The 20,937-nt window shown below is 48.5% G+C and overlaps 1 protein-coding gene across 5 annotated transcripts; it reads left to right on the forward strand.

Moving 5' to 3' along the window:
- The first annotated feature begins 2,173 nt into the window (after window positions 1-2,173).
- LOC106576671 (epidermal growth factor receptor kinase substrate 8) lies at window positions 2,174-20,602 on the forward strand. Of its 5 annotated transcripts, none has more exons than XM_045711649.1 (5): window positions 2,174-3,081; window positions 3,706-3,946; window positions 7,997-8,180; window positions 11,088-11,220; window positions 19,267-20,602. In XM_045711649.1, exons 2-5 carry the CDS (start codon window positions 3,736-3,738, stop codon window positions 19,375-19,377), a joined length of 639 nt encoding a protein of 212 aa, XP_045567605.1. In that variant the 5' UTR covers window positions 2,174-3,081; window positions 3,706-3,735; the 3' UTR covers window positions 19,378-20,602. The 5 variants fall into 5 exon arrangements, with proteins under 5 accessions (XP_045567605.1, XP_045567607.1, XP_045567606.1 ...); XM_045711651.1 differs by lacking the exon at window positions 2,174-3,081 and having other exon boundaries at window positions 3,531-3,946; window positions 19,449-19,523; window positions 19,576-20,602; XM_045711652.1 differs by lacking the exon at window positions 2,174-3,081 and adding an exon at window positions 14,340-14,386 and having other exon boundaries at window positions 3,534-3,946.
- Window positions 20,603-20,937: the final 335 nt, after the last annotated feature.

A 20,937-nucleotide genomic window follows, 5' to 3' on the forward strand; every position in this document is an offset into this window, starting at 1 on the left:
GGCCCCTAACCTTCTGCAGTCAGAGCCGGGCCCCTAACCTTCTGCAGTCAGAGCCGGGCCCCTAACCTTCTGCAGTCAGAGCCGGGCCCCTAACCTTCTGCAGTCAGAGCCGGGCCCCTAACCTTCTGCAGTCAGAGCCGGGCCCCTAACCTTCTGCAGTCAGAGCCGGGCCCCTAACCTTCTGCAGTCAGAGCGGGCCCCTAACCTTCTGCAGTCAGAGCCGGGCCCCTAACCTTCTGCAGTCAGAGCCGGGCCCCTAACCTTCTGCAGTCAGAGCCGGGCCCCTAACCTTCTGCAGTCAGAGCCGGGCCCCTAACCTTCTGCAGTCAGAGCCGGGCCCCTAACCTTCTGCAGTCAGAGCCGGGCCCTAACCTTCTGCAGTCAGAGCCGGGCCCCTAACCTTCTGCAGTCAGAGCCGGGCCCCTAACCTTCTGCAGTCAGAGCCGGGCCCCTAACCTTCTGCAGTCAGAGCCGGGCCCCTAACCTTCTGCAGTCAGAGCCGGGCCCCTAACCTTCTGCAGTCAGAGCCGGGCCCCTAACCTTCTGCAGTCAGAGCCGGGCCCCTAACCTTCTGCAGTCAGAGCCGGGCCCCTAACCTTCTGCAGTCAGAGCCGGGCCCCTAACCTTCTGCAGTCAGAGCCGGGCCCCTAACCTTCTGCAGTCAGAGCCGGGCCCCTAACCTTCTGCAGTCAGAGTCCGGCCCCTAACCTTCTGTAGTCAGAGCTGGGCCCCTAACCTTCCCCTCTAGCCTAGCTAGTGGAGGGATCTGGTTCCCTTCCCCTCTAGCCTAGCTAGTGGAGGGATCTGGTTCCCTTCCCCTCTAGCCTAGCTAGTGGAGGGATCTGGTTCCCTTCCCCTCTAGCCTTGGCTAGTGGAGGGATCTGGTTCCCTTCCCCTCTAGCCTAGCTAGTGGAGGGATCTGGCTCCCCTTCCCCTCTAGCCTAGCTAGTGGAGGGATCTGGTTCCCTTCCTCTAGCCTAGCTAGTGGAGGGATCTGGTTCCCTTCCTCTAGCCTAGCTAGTGGAGGGATCTGGCTCCCTTCCTCTAGCCTAGCTAGTGGAGGGATCTGGTTCCCTTCCTCTAGCCTAGCTAGTGGAGGGATCTGGTTCCCTTCCCCTCTAGCCTAGCTAGTGGAGGGATCTGGTTCCCTTCCTCTAGCCTAGCTAGTGGAGGGATCTGGTTCCCTTCCCCTCTAGCCTAGCTAGTGGAGGGATCTGGTTCCCTTCCTCTAGCCTAGCTAGTGGAGGGATCTGGCTCCCTTCCTCTAGCCTAGCTAGTGGAGGATCTGGTTCCCTTCCCCTCTAGCCTAGCTAGTGGAGGGATCTGGTTCCCTTCCCTCTAGCCTAGCTAGTGGAGGGATCTGGTTCCCTTCCCCTCTAGCCTAGCTAGTGGAGGGATCTGGTTCCCTTCCCCTCTAGCCCAGCTAGTGGAGGGATCTGGTTCCCTTCCCTCTAGCCTAGCTAGTGGAGGGATCTGGTTCCCCTTCCCCTCTAGCCTAGCTAGTGGAGGGATCTGGTTCCCTTCCCTCTAGCCTAGCTAGTGGAGGGATCTGGTTCCCTTCCCCTCTAGCCTAGCTAGTGGAGGGATCTGGTTCCCTTCCCTCTAGCCTAGCTAGTGGAGGGATCTGGTTCCCTTCCCCTCTAGCCTAGCTAGTGGAGGGATCTGGTTCCCTTCCTCTAGCCTAGCTAGTGGAGGGATCTGGTTCCCTTCCCCTCTAGCCTAGCTAGTGGAGGGATCTGGTTCCCTTCCCCTCTAGCCTAGCTAGTGGAGGGATCTGGTTCCCTTCCCCTCTAGCCTAGCTAGTGGAGGGATCTGGTTCCCTTCCCCTCTAGCCTAGCTAGTGGAGGGATCTGGCTCCCTTCCCTCTAGCCTAGCTAGTGGAGGGATCTGGTTCCCTTCCCCTCTAGCCTAGCTAGTGGAGGGATCTGGTTCCCTTCCCCTCTAGCCTAGCTAGTGGAGGGATCTGGTTCCCTTCCCCTCTAGCCTAGCTAGTGGAGGGATCTGGTTCCCTTCCCTCTAGCCTAGCTAGTGGAGGGATCTGGTTCCCTTCCCCTCTAGCCTAGCTAGTGGAGGGATCTGGTTCCCTTCCCTCTAGCCTAGCTAGTGGAGGGATCTGGTTCCCTTCCCTCTAGCCTAGCTAGTGGAGGGATCTGGTTCCCTTCCCTCTAGCCTAGCTAGTGGAGGGATCTGGCTCCCTTCCCCTCTAGCCTAGCTAGTGGAGGGATCTGGTTCCCTTCCCCTCTAGCCTAGCTAGTGGAGGGATCTGGCTCCCTTCCCCTCTAGCCTAGCTAGTGGAGGGATCTGGTTCCCTTCCCCTCTAGCCTAGCTAGTGGAGGGATCTGGTTCCCTTCCCCTCTAGCCAAGCTAGTGGAGGGATCTGGTTCCCTTCCCCTCTAGCCTAGCTAGTGGAGGGATCTGGTTCCCTTTCCCTCTAGCCTAGCTAGTGGAGGGATCTGGCTCCCTTGTGCTGCGGTTTCATCTGAACCGCATTACACCGCCTTGTGGATGTGCTGCGGTTTCATCTGAACCGCATTACACCGCCTTGTGGATGTGCTGCGGTTTCATCTGAACCGCATTACACCGCCTTGTGGATGTGCTGCGGTTTCATCTGAACCGCATTACACCGCCTTGTGGATGTGCTGCGGTTTCATCTGAACCGCATTACACCGCCTTGTCCATGTGCTGCGGTTTCATCTGAACCGCATTACACCGCCTTGTCGGTGTGCTGCGGTTTCATCTGAACCGCATTACACCGCCTTGTCGGTGTGCTGCGGTTTCATCTGAACCGCATTACACCGCCTTGTCGGTGTGCTGCGGTTTCATCTGAACCGCATTACACCGCCTTGTCGGTGTGCTGCGGTTTCATCTGAACCGTATTACACCGCCTTGTCGGTGTGCTGCGGTTTCATCTGAACCGTATTACACCGCCTTGTCGATGTGCTGTGGTTTCGAGGTTTCTTGTCAGTTGTCTTTGCACCTGAGTGAGTTTGCGGTGCCTTGGGCAAAGTACAGTAAAACGCCTCACAACCATGTTTTATTTCCATTTCCTCACGCAAGCAATTACTGGGAGAGTTAAACGAGGTAACTAAGCAACGTCGGCTTCATATTAATACAGTGGATGGATTCTGTTGGTGTTGATTGTAGGCTAGATCTGTTATTTTATCATTGTTTTATTTTTTATTATTTTTACCCCTTTTTCTCCACAATTTCGTGGAATCCAATTGGTAGTTACAGTCTTGTCTCATCGCTGCAACTCCCCGTACGGACGTGGCGAAGGTCGAGAGCCGTGCGTCCTCCGAAACACAACCCAAACCAAGCCGCAATGCTTCTTGACGCAATGCCCCGCTTAACCCGGAAGCCGCACCAATGTGTCGGAGGAAACACCGTACACCTGGTGACCGTGTCAGCGTGGACCGTGCCCCCCAGGCCCGCCACAGGAGTCGCTAGTGCAGCGATGGGACAAGAACATCCCTGCCGACCAAACCCACCCCTTAACCCAGACGACGCTGGGCCAATTGCGCGCCGCCTCATTGGTCTCCCGGTCGCGGCCGGCTGCGACAGAGCCTGGACTCGAACCCAGAATCTCTAGTGTCACAGCTAGCGTAGCGCTGCGACGCCTTAGACGAACGACGCCGCTCGGGAGACCCAGGCTACATCTGTTCATGACCTCACCACTACAGTCTCCTCGTCTCTTCTCCTCCTCAGAAACAGCGGACGGACTACGTCCCCAAACCCATGGCCACCCCCATGCCTCCCATCCCCACACCCCTCCCTCCTGCCCCGCCACGTCTCCCCACCCCTCCCCTGCCCCCACCGGCCGAACTCCCCCGTCCCACTCCCGGCAAGGTGAGCAGACAGAGCAGCAACACCTCCAGCGACGCCGGAAGTATCCCAGCTAGCATCACCATGAGAGACCACCCGAACCAGAGACCACTGCCAGTCAACCGTAAGTCACACCTGTCTTCATGTAACTTTAGGAAAAAGGTTGTTGGGTGTCTTATGTACTGTAATATCTACTGGTCTCCTGGTGTCTATGTACTGGAATGTCTCCTGGTGTCTGTTGTTGGGTGTCTTATGTACTGTAATGTGTCCTGGTGGGTGTCTATGTACTGTAATGTCTCCTGGTGTCTATGTACTGTAATGTCTCCTGGTATCTATGTACTGTAATGTCTCCTGGTGGGTGTCTATGTACTGTAATGTCTCCTGGTGGGTGTCTATGTACTGTAATGTCTCCTGGTGGGTGTCTATGTACTGTAATGTCTCCTGGTGGGTGTCTATGTACTGTAATGTCTCCTGGTGGGTGTCTATGTACTGTAATGTCTCCTGGTGGGTGTCTATGTACTGTAATGTCTCGTGGTGGGTGTCTATGTACTGTAATGTCTCCTGGTGGGTGTCTATGTACTGTAATGTCTCCTGGTGGGTGTCTATGTACTGGAATGTCTCCTGGTGGGTGTCTATGTACTGGAATGTCTCCTGGTGTCTATGTACTGTAATGTCTCCTGGTATCTATGTACTGTAATGTCTCCTGGTGTCTATGTACTGGAATGTCTCCTGGCGGGTGTCTATGTACTGTAATGTCTCCTGGTGGGTGTCTATGTACTGTAATGTCTCCTGGTGGGTGTCTATGTACTGTAATGTCTCCTGGCGGGTGTCTATGTACTGTAATGTCTCCTGGTGGGTGTCTATGTACTGGACTGTCTCCTGGTATCTATGTACTGTAATGTCTCCTGGTATCTGATGTACTGTAATGTCTCCTGGTGTCTATGTACTGGAATGTGTCCTGGTGTCTATGTACTGGACTGTCTCCTGGTGATCTGATGGCTGTTGTTGGGTGTCTGGTTTCCCTGACAGAAGGTTTTAGACGTCATACTGTGTCTCAGGGCAAGGTGTCTGTCTGTGCTATAATGTTTACTTCCTGGTGGCTGATGGTGGGCAGGGTTAATATCAGGAGTCTGGGTTAGGGTCAGGGTTCAGGGTTCAGGGTTCAGGATTAGGTGGTACGGGTAATGTTGGGTTAGGGTCAGGGTTCAGGGTTATGGTTAGGTGGTATGGGTAATGTTGGATTAGGGTCAGGGTTCAGGGTTAGGTGGTATGGGTAATGTTGGGTTAGGGTCAGGGTTCAGGGTTAGGTGGTATGGGTAATGTTGGATTAGGGTCAGGGTTCAGGGTTAGGTGGTATGGGTAATGTTGGATTAGGGTCAGGGTTCAGGGTTAGGTGGTATGGGGTAATGTTGGGTTAGGGTCAGGGTTCAGGGTTAGGGTTAGGTGGTATGGGTAATGTTGGATTAGGGTCAGGGTTCAGGGTTAGGTGGTATGGGTAATGTTGGATTAGGGTCAGGGTTAGGTGGTATGGGTAATGTTGGATTAGGGTTAGGGTCAGGGTTCAGGGTTGGGGTTAGGTGGTATGGGTAATGTTGGATTAGGGTCAGGGTTGGGGTTAGGTGGTATGGGTAATGTTGGATTAGGGTCAGGGTTAGGGTTAGGTGGTATGGGTAATGTTGGATTAGGGTCAGGGTTAGGGTTAGGTGGTATGGGTAATGTTGGATTAGGGTCAGGGTTCAGGGTTGAGGTTAGGTGGTATGGGTAATGTTGGATTAGGTTCAGGGTTAGGTGGTATGGGTAATGTTGGATTAGGGTCAGGGTTCAGGGTTAGGTGGTATGGGTAATGTTGGATTAGGGTCAGGGTTCAGGGTTAGGTGGTATGGGTAATGTTGGATTAGGGTTAGGGTCAGGGTTCAGGGTTAGGGGGTATGGGTAATGTTGGATTAGGGTCAGGGTTCAGGGTTGGGGTTAGGTGGTATGGGTAATGTTGGATTAGGGTCAGGGTTGGGGTTAGGTGGTATGGGTAATGTTGGATTAGGGTCAGGGTTCAGGGTTAGGTGGTATGGGTAATGTTGGATTAGGGTCAGGGTTCAGGGTTAGGTGGTATGGGTAATGTTGGATTAGGGTCAGGGTCAGGGTTGGGGTTAGGTGGTATGGGGTAATGTTGGATTAGGGTTCAGGGTTAGGTGGTATGGGGTAATGTTGGATTAGGGTCAGGGTTAGGGTTAGGTGGTATGGGTAATGTTGGGTTAGGGTCAGGGTTCAGGGTTGGGGTTAGGTGGTATGGGTAATGTTGGATTAGGGTCAGGGTTCAGGGTTAGGTGGTATGGGTAATGTTGGATTAGGGTCAGGGTTCAGGGTTGGGGTTAGGTGGTATGGGTAATGTTGGATTAGGGTCAGGGTTCAGGGTTAGGTGGTATGGGTAATGTTGGTTTAGGGTCAGGGTTCAGGGTTGGGGTTAGGTGGTATGGGTAATGTTGGATTAGGGTCAGGGTTCAGGGTTGGGGTTAGGTGGTATGGGTAATGTTGGATTAGGGTCAGGGTTCAGGGTTGGGGTTAGGTGGTATGGGTAATGTTGGGTTAGGGTCAGGGTTCAGGGTTAGGTGGTATGGGTAATGTTGGGTTAGGGTCAGGGTTCAGGGTTAGGTGGTATGGGTAATGTTGGATTAGGGTTAGGGTCAGGATTCAGGGTTAGGGGGTATGGGTAATGTTGGATTAGGGTCAGGGTTAGGTGGTATGGGTAATGTTGGATTAGGGTTATGGTCAGGGTTCAGGGTTAGGTGGTATGGGTAATGTTGGATTAGGGTCAGGGTTCAGGGTTAGGTGGTGTGGGTAATGTTGGGTTAGGGTCAGGGTTCAGGGTTAGGTGGTATGGGTAATGTTGGGTTAGGGTCAGGGTTCAGGGTTAGGTGGTATGGGTAATGTTGGATTAGGGTTAGGGTCAGGGTTAGGGGGTATGGGTAATGTTGGATTAGGGTCAGGGTTCAGGGTTAGGTGGTATGGGTAATGTTGGATTAGGGTTAGGATCAGGGTTCAGGGTTAGGTGGTATGGGTAATGTTGGGTTAGGGTCAGGGTTCAGGGTTAGGTGGTATGGGTAATGTTGGATTAGGGTTAGGGTCAGGGTTCAGGGTTAGGTGGTATGGGTAATGTTGGATTAGGGTCAGGGTTCAGGGTTAGGTGGTATGGGTAATGTTGGGTTAGGGTCATGGTTCAGGGTTAGGTGGTATGGGTAATGTTGGATTAGGGTCAGGGTTCAGGGTTAGGTGGTATGGGTAATGTTGGGTTAGGGTCAGGGTTCAGGGTTAGGTGGTATGGGTAATGTTGGATTAGGGTCATGGTTCAGGGTTAGGTGGTATGGGTAATGTTGGATTAGGGTCAGGGTTCAGGGTTCAGGGTTAGGTGGTATGGGTAATGTTGGGTTAGGGTCAGGGTTCAGGGTTAGGTGGTATGGGTAATGTTGGATTAGGGTTAGGGTCAGGGTTAGGGGGTATGGGTAATGTTGGATTAGGGTCAGGGTTCAGGGTTAGGTGGTATGGGTAATGTTGGGTTAGGGTCAGGGTTCAGGGTTAGGTGGTATGGGTAATGTTGGATTAGGGTTAGGGTCAGGGTTCAGGGTTAGGTGGTATGGGTAATGTTGGATTAGGGTCAGGGTTCAGGGTTAGGTGCTATGGGTAATGTTGGGTTAGGGTCAGGGTTCAGGGTTAGGTGGTATGGGTAATGTTGGATTAGGGTCAGGGTTCAGGGTTAGGTGGTATGGGTAATGTTGGATTAGGGTCATGGTTCAGGGTTAGGTGGTATGGGTAATGTTGGATTAGGGTCATGGTTCAGGGTTAGGGGGTATGGGTAATGTTGGATTAGGGTCATGGTTCAGGGTTAGGTGGTATGGGTAATGTTGGATTAGGGTCAGGGTTCAGGGTTAGGTGGTATGGGTAATGTTGGATTAGGGTCATGGTTCAGGGTTAGGTGGTATGGGTAATGTTGGATTAGGGTCATGGTTCAGGGTTAGGTGGTATGGGTAATGTTGGATTAGGGTTAGGGTCAGGGTTCAGGGTTAGGTGGTATGGGTAATGTTGGATTAGGGTCAGGTGGTATGGGTAATGTTGGATTAGGGTCATGGTTCAGGGTTAGGTGGTATGGGGTAACGTTGCGTCTGTGTTATGTTACTTCCTGTAGGGAGGAAGTCCAACATGGAGGAGGTTCAGGATGAGTTGATGCACCGCCTCACGTTGGGTCGAAGCGCCAACAAGAAGTTTGCTGTTCCTCCTCGCAGCGCCTCCCTCCCGTCCGTCAACGTCACGTACGACTCCTCCCCCGACGAGGTCAAGGCCTGGCTGCAGCTGAAGGGATTCAGCTCTGTGTACGTAGTTTAATAAACCGTAAATATAAATATACCGGACTATAAACCGCAACTTTTTTCCCCCCAGGCTTCGAACCTCGCGGTTTAAACAATGACGCGGCTAATATATCTCTCCCAAAAAAAAAAAACATTTCTGTGACGTGCTCAGTTTTTGGCGGCATGAAGCTTTCCATTAGACCAATGAAATTGCCGAACGGGTTAAGGTCAAACAACTCTGTTTGCTGTTTTAGATTAAATATACACCACCATCGTTCAAAAGTTTGGGGCTCACTTAGAAATGTCCTTGTTTTCCTGTCTCGGCTGTCGTTAGGAGAAGCGGACCAAAGTGCAGCGTGTGTGTGTCGTTCCGCAATTTTTATTTTTCACTGTGGAAACTATGAAATACAAATAAATAAACTGAATGAAAAAAAAAAAAACTCTGCATAACCGTGATGCAGAGTTAACATACAGGTACTCAAAAACAAATCTCCCATAAACCCAGGTGGGAAAAAAACACCTACTTAAGTATGATCTCCAATTAGAGAGAACGAGGACCAGCTGCCTCTAATTGGAGATCATCCCCAAACAAAAAACCCCAAACATAGAAATACAAAAACTAGAACGTAACAACAGAAAAAACTAAACTAGAAACTCCCCTGTCACGCCCTAAACCTACTCTACCATAGAAAATAACAGCTTTCTATGGTCAGAACCTGACATTTCCATAAAAACAGACATGAAATTAGTTTCAAAATGAATAAGAAACATAGTCAAGACTTTGACAAGGTTATAAATAATGATTTTTTTTTTTTAAATAAAAATAATAATTGTGTCCTTCAAACTTTGCTTTTCGTCAAAGAATCCTCCATTTGCAGCAATTACAGCCTTGCAGACCTTTGGTATTCTAGTCGTCAGTTTGTTGAGGTAATCTGAAGAGATTTCACCCCAATGCTTCCTGAAGCACCTCCCACAAGTTGGATTGGCTTGATGGGTAGTTCTTACGTACCATACGGTCAAGCTGCTCCCACAACAGCTCAATAGGGTTGAGATCCGGTGACTGTGCTGGCCACTCCATTATAGACCAGAATACCAGCTGACTGCTTCTTCCCTAAATAGTTCATGCTGTTACGCTCGTCTGAAGGAATGGACCAAGGTGCAGTGTGGTAGGCGAACATTTTTCCTTTATTTAAAAATGAACACCGTCAAAACAACAAAAAATACAAGAACGGACGTAAAGTTCTGCAGGCTACACAGTAACTAACAAAAAACAAGATCCCACAAAAAACCCCAGTGGGAAAAGGCTGCCTAAATATGATCCCCAATCAGAGACAACGAAAGACAGCTGCCTCTGATTGGGAACCATATCAGGCCAACATAGAAATACAAAACATAGATTTGCCCACCCAAGTCACACCCTGACCTAACAAAATAGAGAATAAAAAAGGCTTTCTAAGGTCAGGGCGTGACACTTGCATAGTTTGGACCTGTGCTTTGGGTCATTGTCCTGTTGTAGGAGGAAATTGGCTCCAATTAAGGACCGTCCACAGGGTATGGCGTGGCGTTGCAAAATGGAGTGATGGCCTTCTTCAAGATCCCTTTGACCCTGTACAAATCTCCCACTTTACCAGCACCAAAGCACCCCCAGACCATCACATCGCCTCCACCATGCTTCACAGATGGTGTCAAGCACTCCTCCAGCATCTTTTCGTTTTTTCTGCATCTCACGAATGTTCTTCTTTGTGATCCGAACACCTCAAACTTAGATTCGTCTGTCCATAACACTTTTTTCCGATCTTCTTCTGTCCAGTGTCTGTGTTCTTTTGCCCATCTTAATATTTTCTTTTTATTGGCCAGTCTGAGATATGGCTTTTTCTTTGCATCTCTGCCTAGAAGGCCAGCATCCCGGAGTCGCCTCTTCACTGTTGACGTTGAGACTGGTGTTTTGTGGGTACTATTTAATGAAGATGCCAGTTGAGGACTTGTGAGGCATCTGTTTCTCAAACTAGACACTCTAATGTACTTGTCCTCTTGCTCAGTTGTGCACCGGGGCCTCCCACTCCTCTTTCTATTCTGGTTAGAGCCAGTTTGCGCTGTTCTGTGAAGGGAGTAGTACACAGCGTTGTACGAGATCTTCAGTTTCTTGGCAATTTCTCTCATGGAATAACCTTCATTTCTCAGACCAAGAATAGACTGACAAGTTTCAGAAGAAAGTTATTTATTTCTGGCCATTTTGAGCCTGTAATCGAACCCACAAATGCTGACGCTCCAGATACTCAACTAGTCTAAAGAAGGTCAGTTTTATTGCTTCTTTAATCAGGACAACAGTTTTCAGCTGTGCTAACATAATTGCAAAACGTGGATTAGTGTGCTAACATAATCCAAACGTGGATTAGCTAACACAACGTGCCATTGGAACACAGGAGTGATGGTTGCTGATAATGGGCCTCTGTAGATATTCCATTAAAAATCAGCCGTTTCCAGCTACAATAGTCATTTACAACATTAACAATGTCTACACTGTATTTCTGATCAATTTGATGTTATTTTAATGGACAAAAATTTCGCTTTTCTTTCAAAAACAAGGACATTTCTAAGTGACCCCAAACTTTTGAACGGTAGTGTACATGTATATAATATAATCTCTCTCTCTCTATATATATATATATATCTATATCTATATATCATCTGTATATCTATATGAGAATACATCCTATAGTATAGTACTGATATCTCCTCTCCTGACGAGGTCAAGGCCTGGCTACAGCTCGTTGTAAGTCACACTGGACATATTAGAAGTAGTTCTAATAGATCTATGCTTTTCTATACTTATTTAAATGAATGAGCTCAATTCTGGTGTTGGCCGATGTCTATTTCTACGGTGGTGATGACGACGACGCCGTACTGCTGTGCTACTACCCGTCTCTACAGTACCATTACCAGTCTGGGAGTATTAACCGGAGCGCAGCTGTTCTCTCTGAATAAAGAGGAGCTGAAGACCGTGTGTCCGGACGACGGGGCCAGGGTCTTCAGTCAGGTGACAGTCCAGAAGGCCGCTCTGGAGGTGGGTTGTGCTTCTCCTCTTACTAAACCTGATTAACACTGAGCCTGGCTAACCCTGCAAGCTAGCTGATTAACGCTGAGCCCGGCTAACCCTGCAAGCTAGCTGATTAACGCTGAGCCCGGCTAACCCTGCAAGCTAGCTGATTAACGCTGAGCCCGGCTAACCCTGCAAGCTAGCTGATTAACGCTGAGCCCGGCTAACCCTGCAAGCTAGCTGATTAACGCTGAGCCCGGCTAACCCTGCAAGCTAGCTGATTAACGCTGAGCCCGGCTAACCCTGCAAGCTAGCTGATTAACGCTGAGCCCGGCTAACCCTGCAAGCTAGCTGATTAACGCTGAGCCCGGCTAACCCTGCAAGCTAGCTGATTAACACTGAGCCTGGCTAACCCTGCAAGCTAGCTGATTAACGCTGAGCCCGGCTAACCCTGCAAGCTAGCTGATTAACGCTGAGCCTGGCTAACCCTGCAAGCTAGCTGATTAACGCTGAGCCCGGCTAACCCTGCAAGCTAGCTGATTAACGCTGAGCCCGGCTAACCCTGCAAGCTAGCTGATTAACGCTGAGCCCGGCTAACCCTGCAAGCTAGCTGATTAACGCTGAGCCCGGCTAACCCTGCAAGCTAGCTGATTAACGCTGAGCCCGGCTAACCCTGCAAGCTAGCTGATTAACGCTGAGCCCGGCTAACCCTGCAAGCTAGCTGATTAACGCTGAGCCCGGCTAACCCTGCAAGCTAGCTGATTAACGCTGAGCCCGGCTAACCCTGCAAGCCAGCTGATTAACGCTGAGCCTGGCTAACCCTGCAAGCTAGCTGATTAACGCTGAGCCCGGCTAACCCTGCAAGCTAGCTGATTAACGCTGAGCCCGGCTAACCCTGCAAGCTAGCTGATTAACGCTGAGCCCGGCTAACCCTGCAAGCTAGCTGATTAACGCTGAGCCCGGCTAACCCTGCAAGCTAGCTGATTAACGCTGAGCCCGGCTAACCCTGCAAGCTAGCTGATTAACGCTGAGCCCGGCTAACCCTGCAAGCTAGCTGATTAACGCTGAGCCCGGCTAACCCTGCAAGCTAGCTGATTAACGCTGAGCCCGGCTAACCCTGCAAGCTAGCTGATTAACGCTGAGCCTGGCTAACCCTGCAAGCTAGCTGATTAACGCTGAGCCCGGCTAACCCTGCAAGCTAGCTGATTAACACTGAGCCTGGCTAACCCTGCAAGCCAGCTGATTAACGCTGAGCCTGGCTAACCCTGAGCTGATTAACGGCCTGGCTAACGCAGCTAGCTGATTAACGCTGAGCCCGGCTAACCCTGCAAGCTAGCTGATTAACGCTGAGCCCGGCTAACCCTGCAAGCTAGCTGATTAACGCTGAGCCCGGCTAACCCTGCAAGCTAGCTGATTAACGCTGAGCCCGGCTAACCCTGCAAGCTAGCTGATTAACACTGAGCCCGGCTAACCCTGCAAGCTAGCTGATTAACGCTGAGCCTGGCTAACCCTGCAAGCTAGCTGATTAACGCTGAGCCCGGCTAACCCTGCAAGCTAGCTGATTAACGCTGAGCCCGGCTAACCCTGCAAGCTAGCTGATTAACGCTGAGCCTGGCTAACCCTGCAAGCTAGCTGATTAACGCTGTTAGACCAGGGATAAGGATACAGTAGCTAGCTGATTAACGCTGTTAGACCAGGGATAAGGATACAGTAGCTAGCTGATTAACACTGAGCCTGGCTAACCCTGCAAGCTAGCTGATTAACGCTGAGCCTGGCTAACCCTGCAAGCTAGCTGATTAACGCTGTTAGACCAGGGATAAGGATACAGTAGCTAGCTGCCTCAAGGCAGAGTGCAGGGTTAAACCTGAACGGAAGGCAGCCAATCGCTAAAGTGTTCAGCTATCCAAAGTCCAGACTGTGTTGAAAAGTCCACTTGGGCTAAATGTTTGTACCCAGTGTTGCATTGTGGCTAGTGTAGTTCAGAGGATTCTACTGGCTGGGTGTCTGCTTTCCTCAATCTCTTCTTCTGAGTGTGTTTGATGTAATCACAGAACCTGCAAACACCTGTATGTACCTGTAAACACCTGTATGTACCTGCAAACACCTGTATGTACCTGTAAACACCTGTATGTACCTGTAAACACCTGTATGTACCTGCAAACACCTGTATGTACCTGTAAACACCTGTATGTACCTGTAAACACCTGTATGTACCTGTAAACACCTGTATGTACCTGTAAACACCTGTATGTACCTGTAAACACCGGTATGTACCTGCAAACACCTGTATGTACCTGTAAACACCTGTATGTACCTGCAAACACCTGTATGTACCTGCGCAAACACCTGTATGTACCTGCAAACACCTGTATGTACCTGTAAACACCTGTATGTACCTGTAAACACCTGTATGTACCTGTAAACACCTGTATGTACGTGCAACAGGTACATACAGGTGTTTGCAGGTACAACAGGTATGTACGTGTAAGCACCTGTATGTACCTGCAAACACAGCAAGCTACATACAGGTGTTTACAGGTACATACAGATGTTTACAGGTACATACAGATGTTTACAGGTACATACAGGTCTATACAGGTCTTTGCAGGTACATACAGGTGTTTACAGCTACATACAGGTGTTTGCAGGTACATACAGGTGTTTGCAGGTACATACAGCTGTTTACAGCTACATACAGGTGTTTACAGGTACATACAGATGTTTAGGGTCAGGTACATACAGGTCTTTGCAGGTACATACAGGTATTTTCAGGTACATACAGGTGTTTACAGCTACATACAGGTGTTTGCAGGTACATACAGGTCTTTGCAGGTACATACAGGTCTTTTCAGGTACATACAGGTGTTTACAGCTACATACAGGTGTTTGCAGGTACATACAGGTGTTTGCAGGTACATACAGGTCTTTTCAGGTACATACAGGTGTTTACAGCTACATACAGGTGTTTGCAGGTACATACAGGTCTTTGCAGGTACATACAGGTATTTTCAGGTACATACAGGTGTTTACAGCTACATACAGGTGTTTGCAGGTACATACAGGTGTTTGCAGGGGTACTTGCAGTCTACATGCTCTTTAAAGCTCTGGCAAGGTGTGGTTTCTGTCTGGTCTCTGTGCTCCTGCAGGTCTTCTTCTGACCACTGCAGTCTTCAGACTCTAAACTCTCACTCAGGTATTGTTCCACTATATGGGTTGTTCTAGGCTCTACTCTGTTGGCCAGCGTTCATTGTAGTCACGGCTCTCTTCTGTTCAGGACTTCTGCACACCTGTCTCACCAGGCTAACACACCTCACCGGTCTGTGGACTTCTCCACACCTGTCTCATCAGGCTAACACACCTGTCTCACTAGGCTAACACACCTGTCTCACCAGGCTAACACACCTGTCTCACCAGGCTAACACACCTGTCTCACCAGGCTAACACACCTGTCTCACTAGGCTAACACACCTGTCTCACCAGGCTAACACACCTGTCTCACTAGGCTAACACACCTGTCTCACTAGGCTAACACACCTGTCTCACCAGCCTAACACACCTGTCTCACCAGCCTAACACACCTGTCTCACCAGGCTAACACACCTGTCTCACCAGGCTAACACACCTCACTGGTCTGTGTTCTAAATCCAATCCACCACTTAGACAATCCAGTGTGCAGGTCAAGATAACAACTGCTCACATTGAAAAACAGTCTTTAAGTTTGGATCAACAATTTCTCATACTTAAATAAGTATGACAACAGGCCGTTTTTTCTAAATGTTGTGAAGCTGGCCAACAGATGGATGCTAAAAAACCTAGATGTCTATCTTTTAGAATTCCCCTTCCTAGATAACCACCATGGCTTTAAGACCCCCACCGCCTGGTCTCCTTCCTAGATAACCACCATGGCTTTAAGACCCCCACCGCCTGGTCTCCTTCCTAGATAACCACCATGGCTTTAAGACCCCCACCGCCTGGTCTCCTTCCTAGATAACCGCCATGGCTTTAAGACCCCCACCGCCTGGTCTCCTTCCTAGATAACCACCATGGCTTTAAGACCCCCACCGCCTGGTCTCCTTCCTAGATAACCACCATGGCTTTAAGACCCCCACCGCCTGGTCTCCTTCCTAGATAACCGCCATGGCTTTAAGAGCCCCACCGCCTGGTCTCCTTCCTAGATAACCGCCATGGCTTTAAGACCCCCACCGCCTGGTCTCCTTCCTAGATAACCGCCATGGCTTTAAGACCCCCACCGCCTGGTCTCCTTCCTAGATAACCGCCATGGCTTTAAGACCCCCACCGCCTGGTCTCCTTCCTAGATAACCGCCATGGCTTTAAGACCCCCACCGCCTGGTCTCCTCCCTAGATAACCGCCATGGCTTTAGGACCCCCACCGCCTGGTCTCCTCCTGTCTGTAAACGTTGCCATCCCTCACCTCTCACCATGTATCTCAGCCTGCACTGCCATGGAGAATCATATCATATCACAACGAGACTGAACCGCTCCCCTCTAACAGTTAACATCATTCTCCATGACCATACAACTACTAGACTGAACCGTTCCCAAGGCCAAGGGGGGAACTTTAACCCTGAACCGGAATATCAACTTACAGAACTACAGTATATTTCAGGTCTGTTACTACTAATGGAACTACAGGTCAGTTTAGAACAGGTTGAGTGTAATACTACTAAGGGAACTACAGGTCAGTTTAGAACAGGTTGAGTGTAATGTTTAATACTACTAATGGAACTACAGGTCAGTTTAGAACAGGTTGAGTGTAATACTACTAATGGAACTACAGGTCAGTTTAGAACAGGTTGAGTGTATGATAATACTACTAATGGAACTACAGGTCAGTTTAGAACAGGTTGAGTGTAATACTACTAATGGAACTACAGGTCAGTTTATAACAGGTTGAGTGTAATATTACTAATGGAACTACAGGTCAGTTTAGAACAGGTTGAGTGTAATACTACTAAGGGAACTACAGGTCAGTTTAGAACAGGTTGAGTGTAATACTACTAATGGAACTACAGGTCAGTTTATAACAGGTTGAGTGTAATGTATAATACTACTAAGGGAACTACAGGTCAGTTTAGAACAGGTTGAGTGTAATGTATAATACTACTAATGGAACTACATGTCAGTTTATAACAGGTTGAGTGTAATGTATAATACTACTAAAAAGGGAACTACAGGTCAGTTTAGAACAGGTTGAGTGTAATACTACTAAGGGAACTACAGGTCAGTTTATAACAGGTTGAGTGTAATACTACTAATGGAACTACAGGTCAGTTTAGAACAGGTTGAGTGTAATACTACTAATGGAACTACAGGTCAGTTTAGAACAGGTTGAGTGTAATACTACTAAGGGAACTACAGGTCAGTTTAGAACAGGTTGAGTGTATAATACTACTAATGGAACTACAGGTCAGTTTAGAACAGGTTGAGTGTAATACTACTAAGGGAACTACAGGTCAGTTTAGAACAGGTTGAGTGTAATACTACTAAGGGAACTACAGGTCAGTTTAGAACAGGTTGAGTGTATGTTAATACTACTAATGGAACTACAGGTCAGTTTAGAACAGGTTGAGTGTAATGTTTAATACTACTAAGGGAACTACAGGTCAGTTTAGAACAGGTTGAGTGTAATGTACAATACTACTAAGGGAACTACAGGTCAGTTTAGAACAGGTTGAGTGTAATACTAATAATGGAACTACAGGTCAGTCTTATAACAGGTTGAGTGTAATGTTTAATACTACTAATGGAACTACAGGTCAGTTTGGAACAGGTTGAGTGTAATGTATAATACTACTAATGGAACTACAGGTCAGTTTATAACAGGTTGAGTGTAATACTACTAAGGGAACTACAGGTCAGTTTATAACAGGTTGAGTGTAATACTACTAAGGGAACTACAGGTCAGTTTAGAACAGGTTGAGTGTAATGTTTAATACTACTAATGGAACTACAGGTCAGTTTAGAACAGGTTGAGTGTAATGTATAATACTACTAAGGGAACTACAGGTCAGTTTAGAACAGGTTGAGTGTAATGTATAATACTACTAAGGGAACTACAGGTCAGTTTAGAACAGGTTGAGTGTAATACTACTAATGGAACTACAATACTACTAAGGGAACTACAGGTCAGTTTGGAACAGGTTGAGTGTAATACTACTAAGGGAACTACAGGTCAGTTTAGAACAGGTTGAGTGTAATACTACTAATGGAACTACAGGTCAGTTTATAACAGGTTGAGTGTAATGTATAATACTACTAAGGGAACTACAGGTCAGTTTAGAACAGGTTGAGTGTAATACTACTAAGGGAACTACAGGTCAGTTTAGAACAGGTTGAGTGTAATGTATAATACTACTAATGGAACTACAGGTCAGTTTGTAACAGGTTGAGTGTAATACTACTAAGGGAACTACAGGTCAGTTTATAACAGGTTGAGTGTAATACTACTAAGGGAACTACAGGTCAGTTTAGAACAGGTTGAGTGTAATGTTTAATACTACTAAGGGAACTACAGGTCAGTTTAGAACAGGTTGAGTGTAATGTATAATACTACTAATGGAACTACAGGTCAGTTTATAACAGGTTGAGTGTAATACTACTAATGGAACTACAGGTCAGTTTATAACAGGTTGAGTGTAATACTACTAATGGAACTACAGGTCAGTTTATAACAGGTTGAGTGTAATACTACTAATGGAACTACAGGTCAGTTTAGAACAGGTTGAGTGTAATACTACTAATGGAACTACAGGTCAGTTTATAACAGGTTGAGTGTAATACTACTAAGGGAACTACAGGTCAGTTTAGAACAGGTTGAGTGTAATGTTTAATACTACTAATGGAACTACAGGTCAGTTTATAACAGGTTGAGTGTAATATTACTAATGGAACTACAGGTCAGTTTATAACAGGTTGAGTGTAATACTACTAAGGGAACTACAGGTCAGTTTAGAACAGGTTGAGTGTAAGTAATACTACTAATGGAACTACAGGTCAGTTTAGAACAGGTTGAGTGTAATGTTTAATACTACTAATGGAACTACAGGTCAGTTTAGAACAGGTTGAGTGTAATGTTTAATACTACTAATGGAACTACAGGTCAGTTTAGAACAGGTTGAGTGAATCTGCCTAAAGGAAATGTAGGTATTTGTAGATCATCTCTGTAAACAAAAAGTTTTATTCCATCGCTGGTCCTGAGAACGATGTCGTCCGGCTGGTTCTCAGTGTAAAGGTCTGTAGGTCATCTGGACGACAGTTCGCTCAGACCAGAGCTAGCAAAGGGCCCTACTGTCTGACCGGTCGCAGGATTCTCCCACCAGTCTACATTATGTTACTAACAGTTTCTCTGTAGCTGCTGAGTGGATTCATAGAGTTATAAACACTAGGATGGTTTCTACAGGGGCCTGACTAGTGTTTTCAGCTCTGTGATTCAGCCCTACTGCGAGTAGTATTGTTTAGTTCCGTAGTGTTCCTCTTGTGGAAGACATCTCTTACTGGCTCTAACCTCATTTCTCTGATTTCTCTTTCTATCTCTCCCTTTCTCTATCTCCCTCCCTCCCTCCCTCCCTCCCTCCCTCCCTCCCTCCTCCCTCCCTCCCTCCCTCCCCCCTCCCTTCCCTTCCTCCCTCCCTTTATCTCCCCCCCTCCGTCCCCCTCTCCATCTCTCCCTCCCTCCCTCCGTCCCCCTCTCTATCTCTCCCTCCCCCTCCCTCCCTCCCTCCCTCCGTCCCCCTTTCTCTCTCTCTCCCCCTCTATCTCTCCCTCCCTCCCCCTCCCTCCCTCCCTCCTTCCCCTCCCCTTCCTCCCTCCCTCCCTCTCCCCCTCCGTCCCCTCTCTCCCTCCCTCCCCCTCCCTCCCTCCCTCCGTCCCCCTCTCTATCTCTCTCTCTCCCTCTCTCCCTCCCTCCCTCTCTCCCTCTCTCCCTCTCTCCCTCCCTCCCTCCGTCCCCCTCTCTCCCTCCCTCTCTCCCTCCCTCCCTCTCTCCCTCTCTCCCTCTCTCCCTCCCTCCCTCCGTCCCCCCTCTCCTCCCTCCCTCTCTATCTCTCCCTCCAGAGGAGTTCAGGGTCAGAGCTGCAGGAGATCATGCGGAGGCGTCAGGAGAAGCTGTTGGTCGCGGCAGGTGACTCAGGAGTGGAGTCATTGGATGAGTGCAGCAGCCACTGACCCCCCCCCCAGGCCTCGCCCACCTCCCTCGTGACCACGCCCCTTTACGTTGTCACGGTTTCTGTTTCCAGGACGCCACGGAGCGCGCCCAGTTCGCTGAGATCCTGAGACGACGACAGGAGGTTCTGGAGCAGTCCCCTTAGAAGGGAAGCAACACTAGACAGAGACTGGAACATCTGGAGCAGTCCCCTTTAGAAGGGAAGCAACACTAGACAGAGACTGGAACATCTGGAGCAGTCCCCTTTAGAAGGGAAGCAACACTAGACAGAGACTGGAACATCTGGAGCAGTCCCCTTTAGAAGGGAAGCAACACTAGAGACAGAGACTGGAACATCTGGAGCAGTCCCCTTTAGAAGGGAAGCAACACTAGACAGACAGAGACTGGAACATCTGGAGCAGTCCCCTTTAGAAGGGAAGCAACACTAGGCAGACAGAGACTGGAACATCTGGAGCAGTCCCCTTTAGAAGGGAAGCAACACTAGGCAGACAGAGACTGGAGCATCTGGAGCAGTCCCCTTTAGAAGGGAAGCAACACTAGACAGACAGAGACTGGAACATCTGGAGCAGTCCCCTTTAGAAGGGAAGCAACACTAGGCAGACAGAGACTGGAACATCTGGAGCAGTCCCCTTTAGAAGGGAAGCAACACTAGACAGACAGAGACTGGACTATCTGGAGCAGTCCCCTTTAGAAGGGAAGCAACACTAGACAGACAGAGACTGGAGCATTCGACGTGGACTACCGGGGATGCCTGATGGGAATACCTGTGGATTTATACACTTACACTTCAACGAACTATTATTGTCTTTGATTTAAAAAATGTGTCCGTTATTTCATGCACAGGATGGTGGGGAAGTAGCAGGAGAAAACTCTGGGACCAGAGTTATTCTAGATACAGGTGTCATTGTTGTCTTTTTGGGGGGAGGGGAGGGGTTGTAGGATAACACAGAATGGACCGGGTGTGGTCTTGACGTACAGACGAAATCGAACCGACCAAAAGTTCGATCTCTAGACTATTTCCAGATATGAAACGATAAGATGTTTATAATAACCAAAACGTTTGAATATTATTAATCATTATTTTGTGTAAATCTTCAGGTTTACTGGGTAAAGAGAGGAATATGATATTTGTGTATATCCTGTTTCATGTTATGGTAATGCCAACAAAAAAAAAATTGTAAACTTCATATAAATGACATTTGGTCAAATTAATTTCAGATACAGGAAGTAGAGTGTAAAGATGTGTTTTTTTTCTTTCTTTCGTAAAAAAGGTGCATCAGATAATATTGGCTGTGATAAACATGCTTCCCTTCATCATGTATGTTGTCGTGGCGACTGGAGAAAGTGGGTCACATTTCGCAAGAGAAAACATTTTCAACCAGCTCACCCGGGCAAAGAAAGGGCGACCTGCGTGAAAAATGAGATGAGAAACAGTGACGTATACTCTGAATGATCTAAAATCCCGTATTGGTCTTTCACAGTCAGGCCAAACCAAGCTGTACTGGTCTTTCACAGTCAGGCCAAACCAAGCTGTACTGGTCTTTCACAGTCAGGCCAAACCA

This window comes from Salmo salar, unplaced genomic scaffold (genome assembly GCF_905237065.1).
Source record: "Salmo salar unplaced genomic scaffold, Ssal_v3.1, whole genome shotgun sequence".
NCBI lineage: Eukaryota > Metazoa > Chordata > Actinopteri > Salmoniformes > Salmonidae > Salmo > Salmo salar.

Bases quoted from the DNA above. Each gene is read 5' to 3' on its own strand.
- LOC106576671 (XM_045711649.1), top strand. From the start codon at position 3,736: ATGGCCACCCCCATGCCTCCCATCCCCACACCCCTCCCTCCTGCCCCG. The intron at 3,947-7,996 runs GTAAGTCACACC...TACTTCCTGTAG, and splicing joins GAGACCACTGCCAGTCAACC to GGAGGAAGTCCAACATGGAG. The intron at 8,181-11,087 runs GTACGTAGTTTA...CCGTCTCTACAG, and splicing joins CTGAAGGGATTCAGCTCTGT to TACCATTACCAGTCTGGGAG.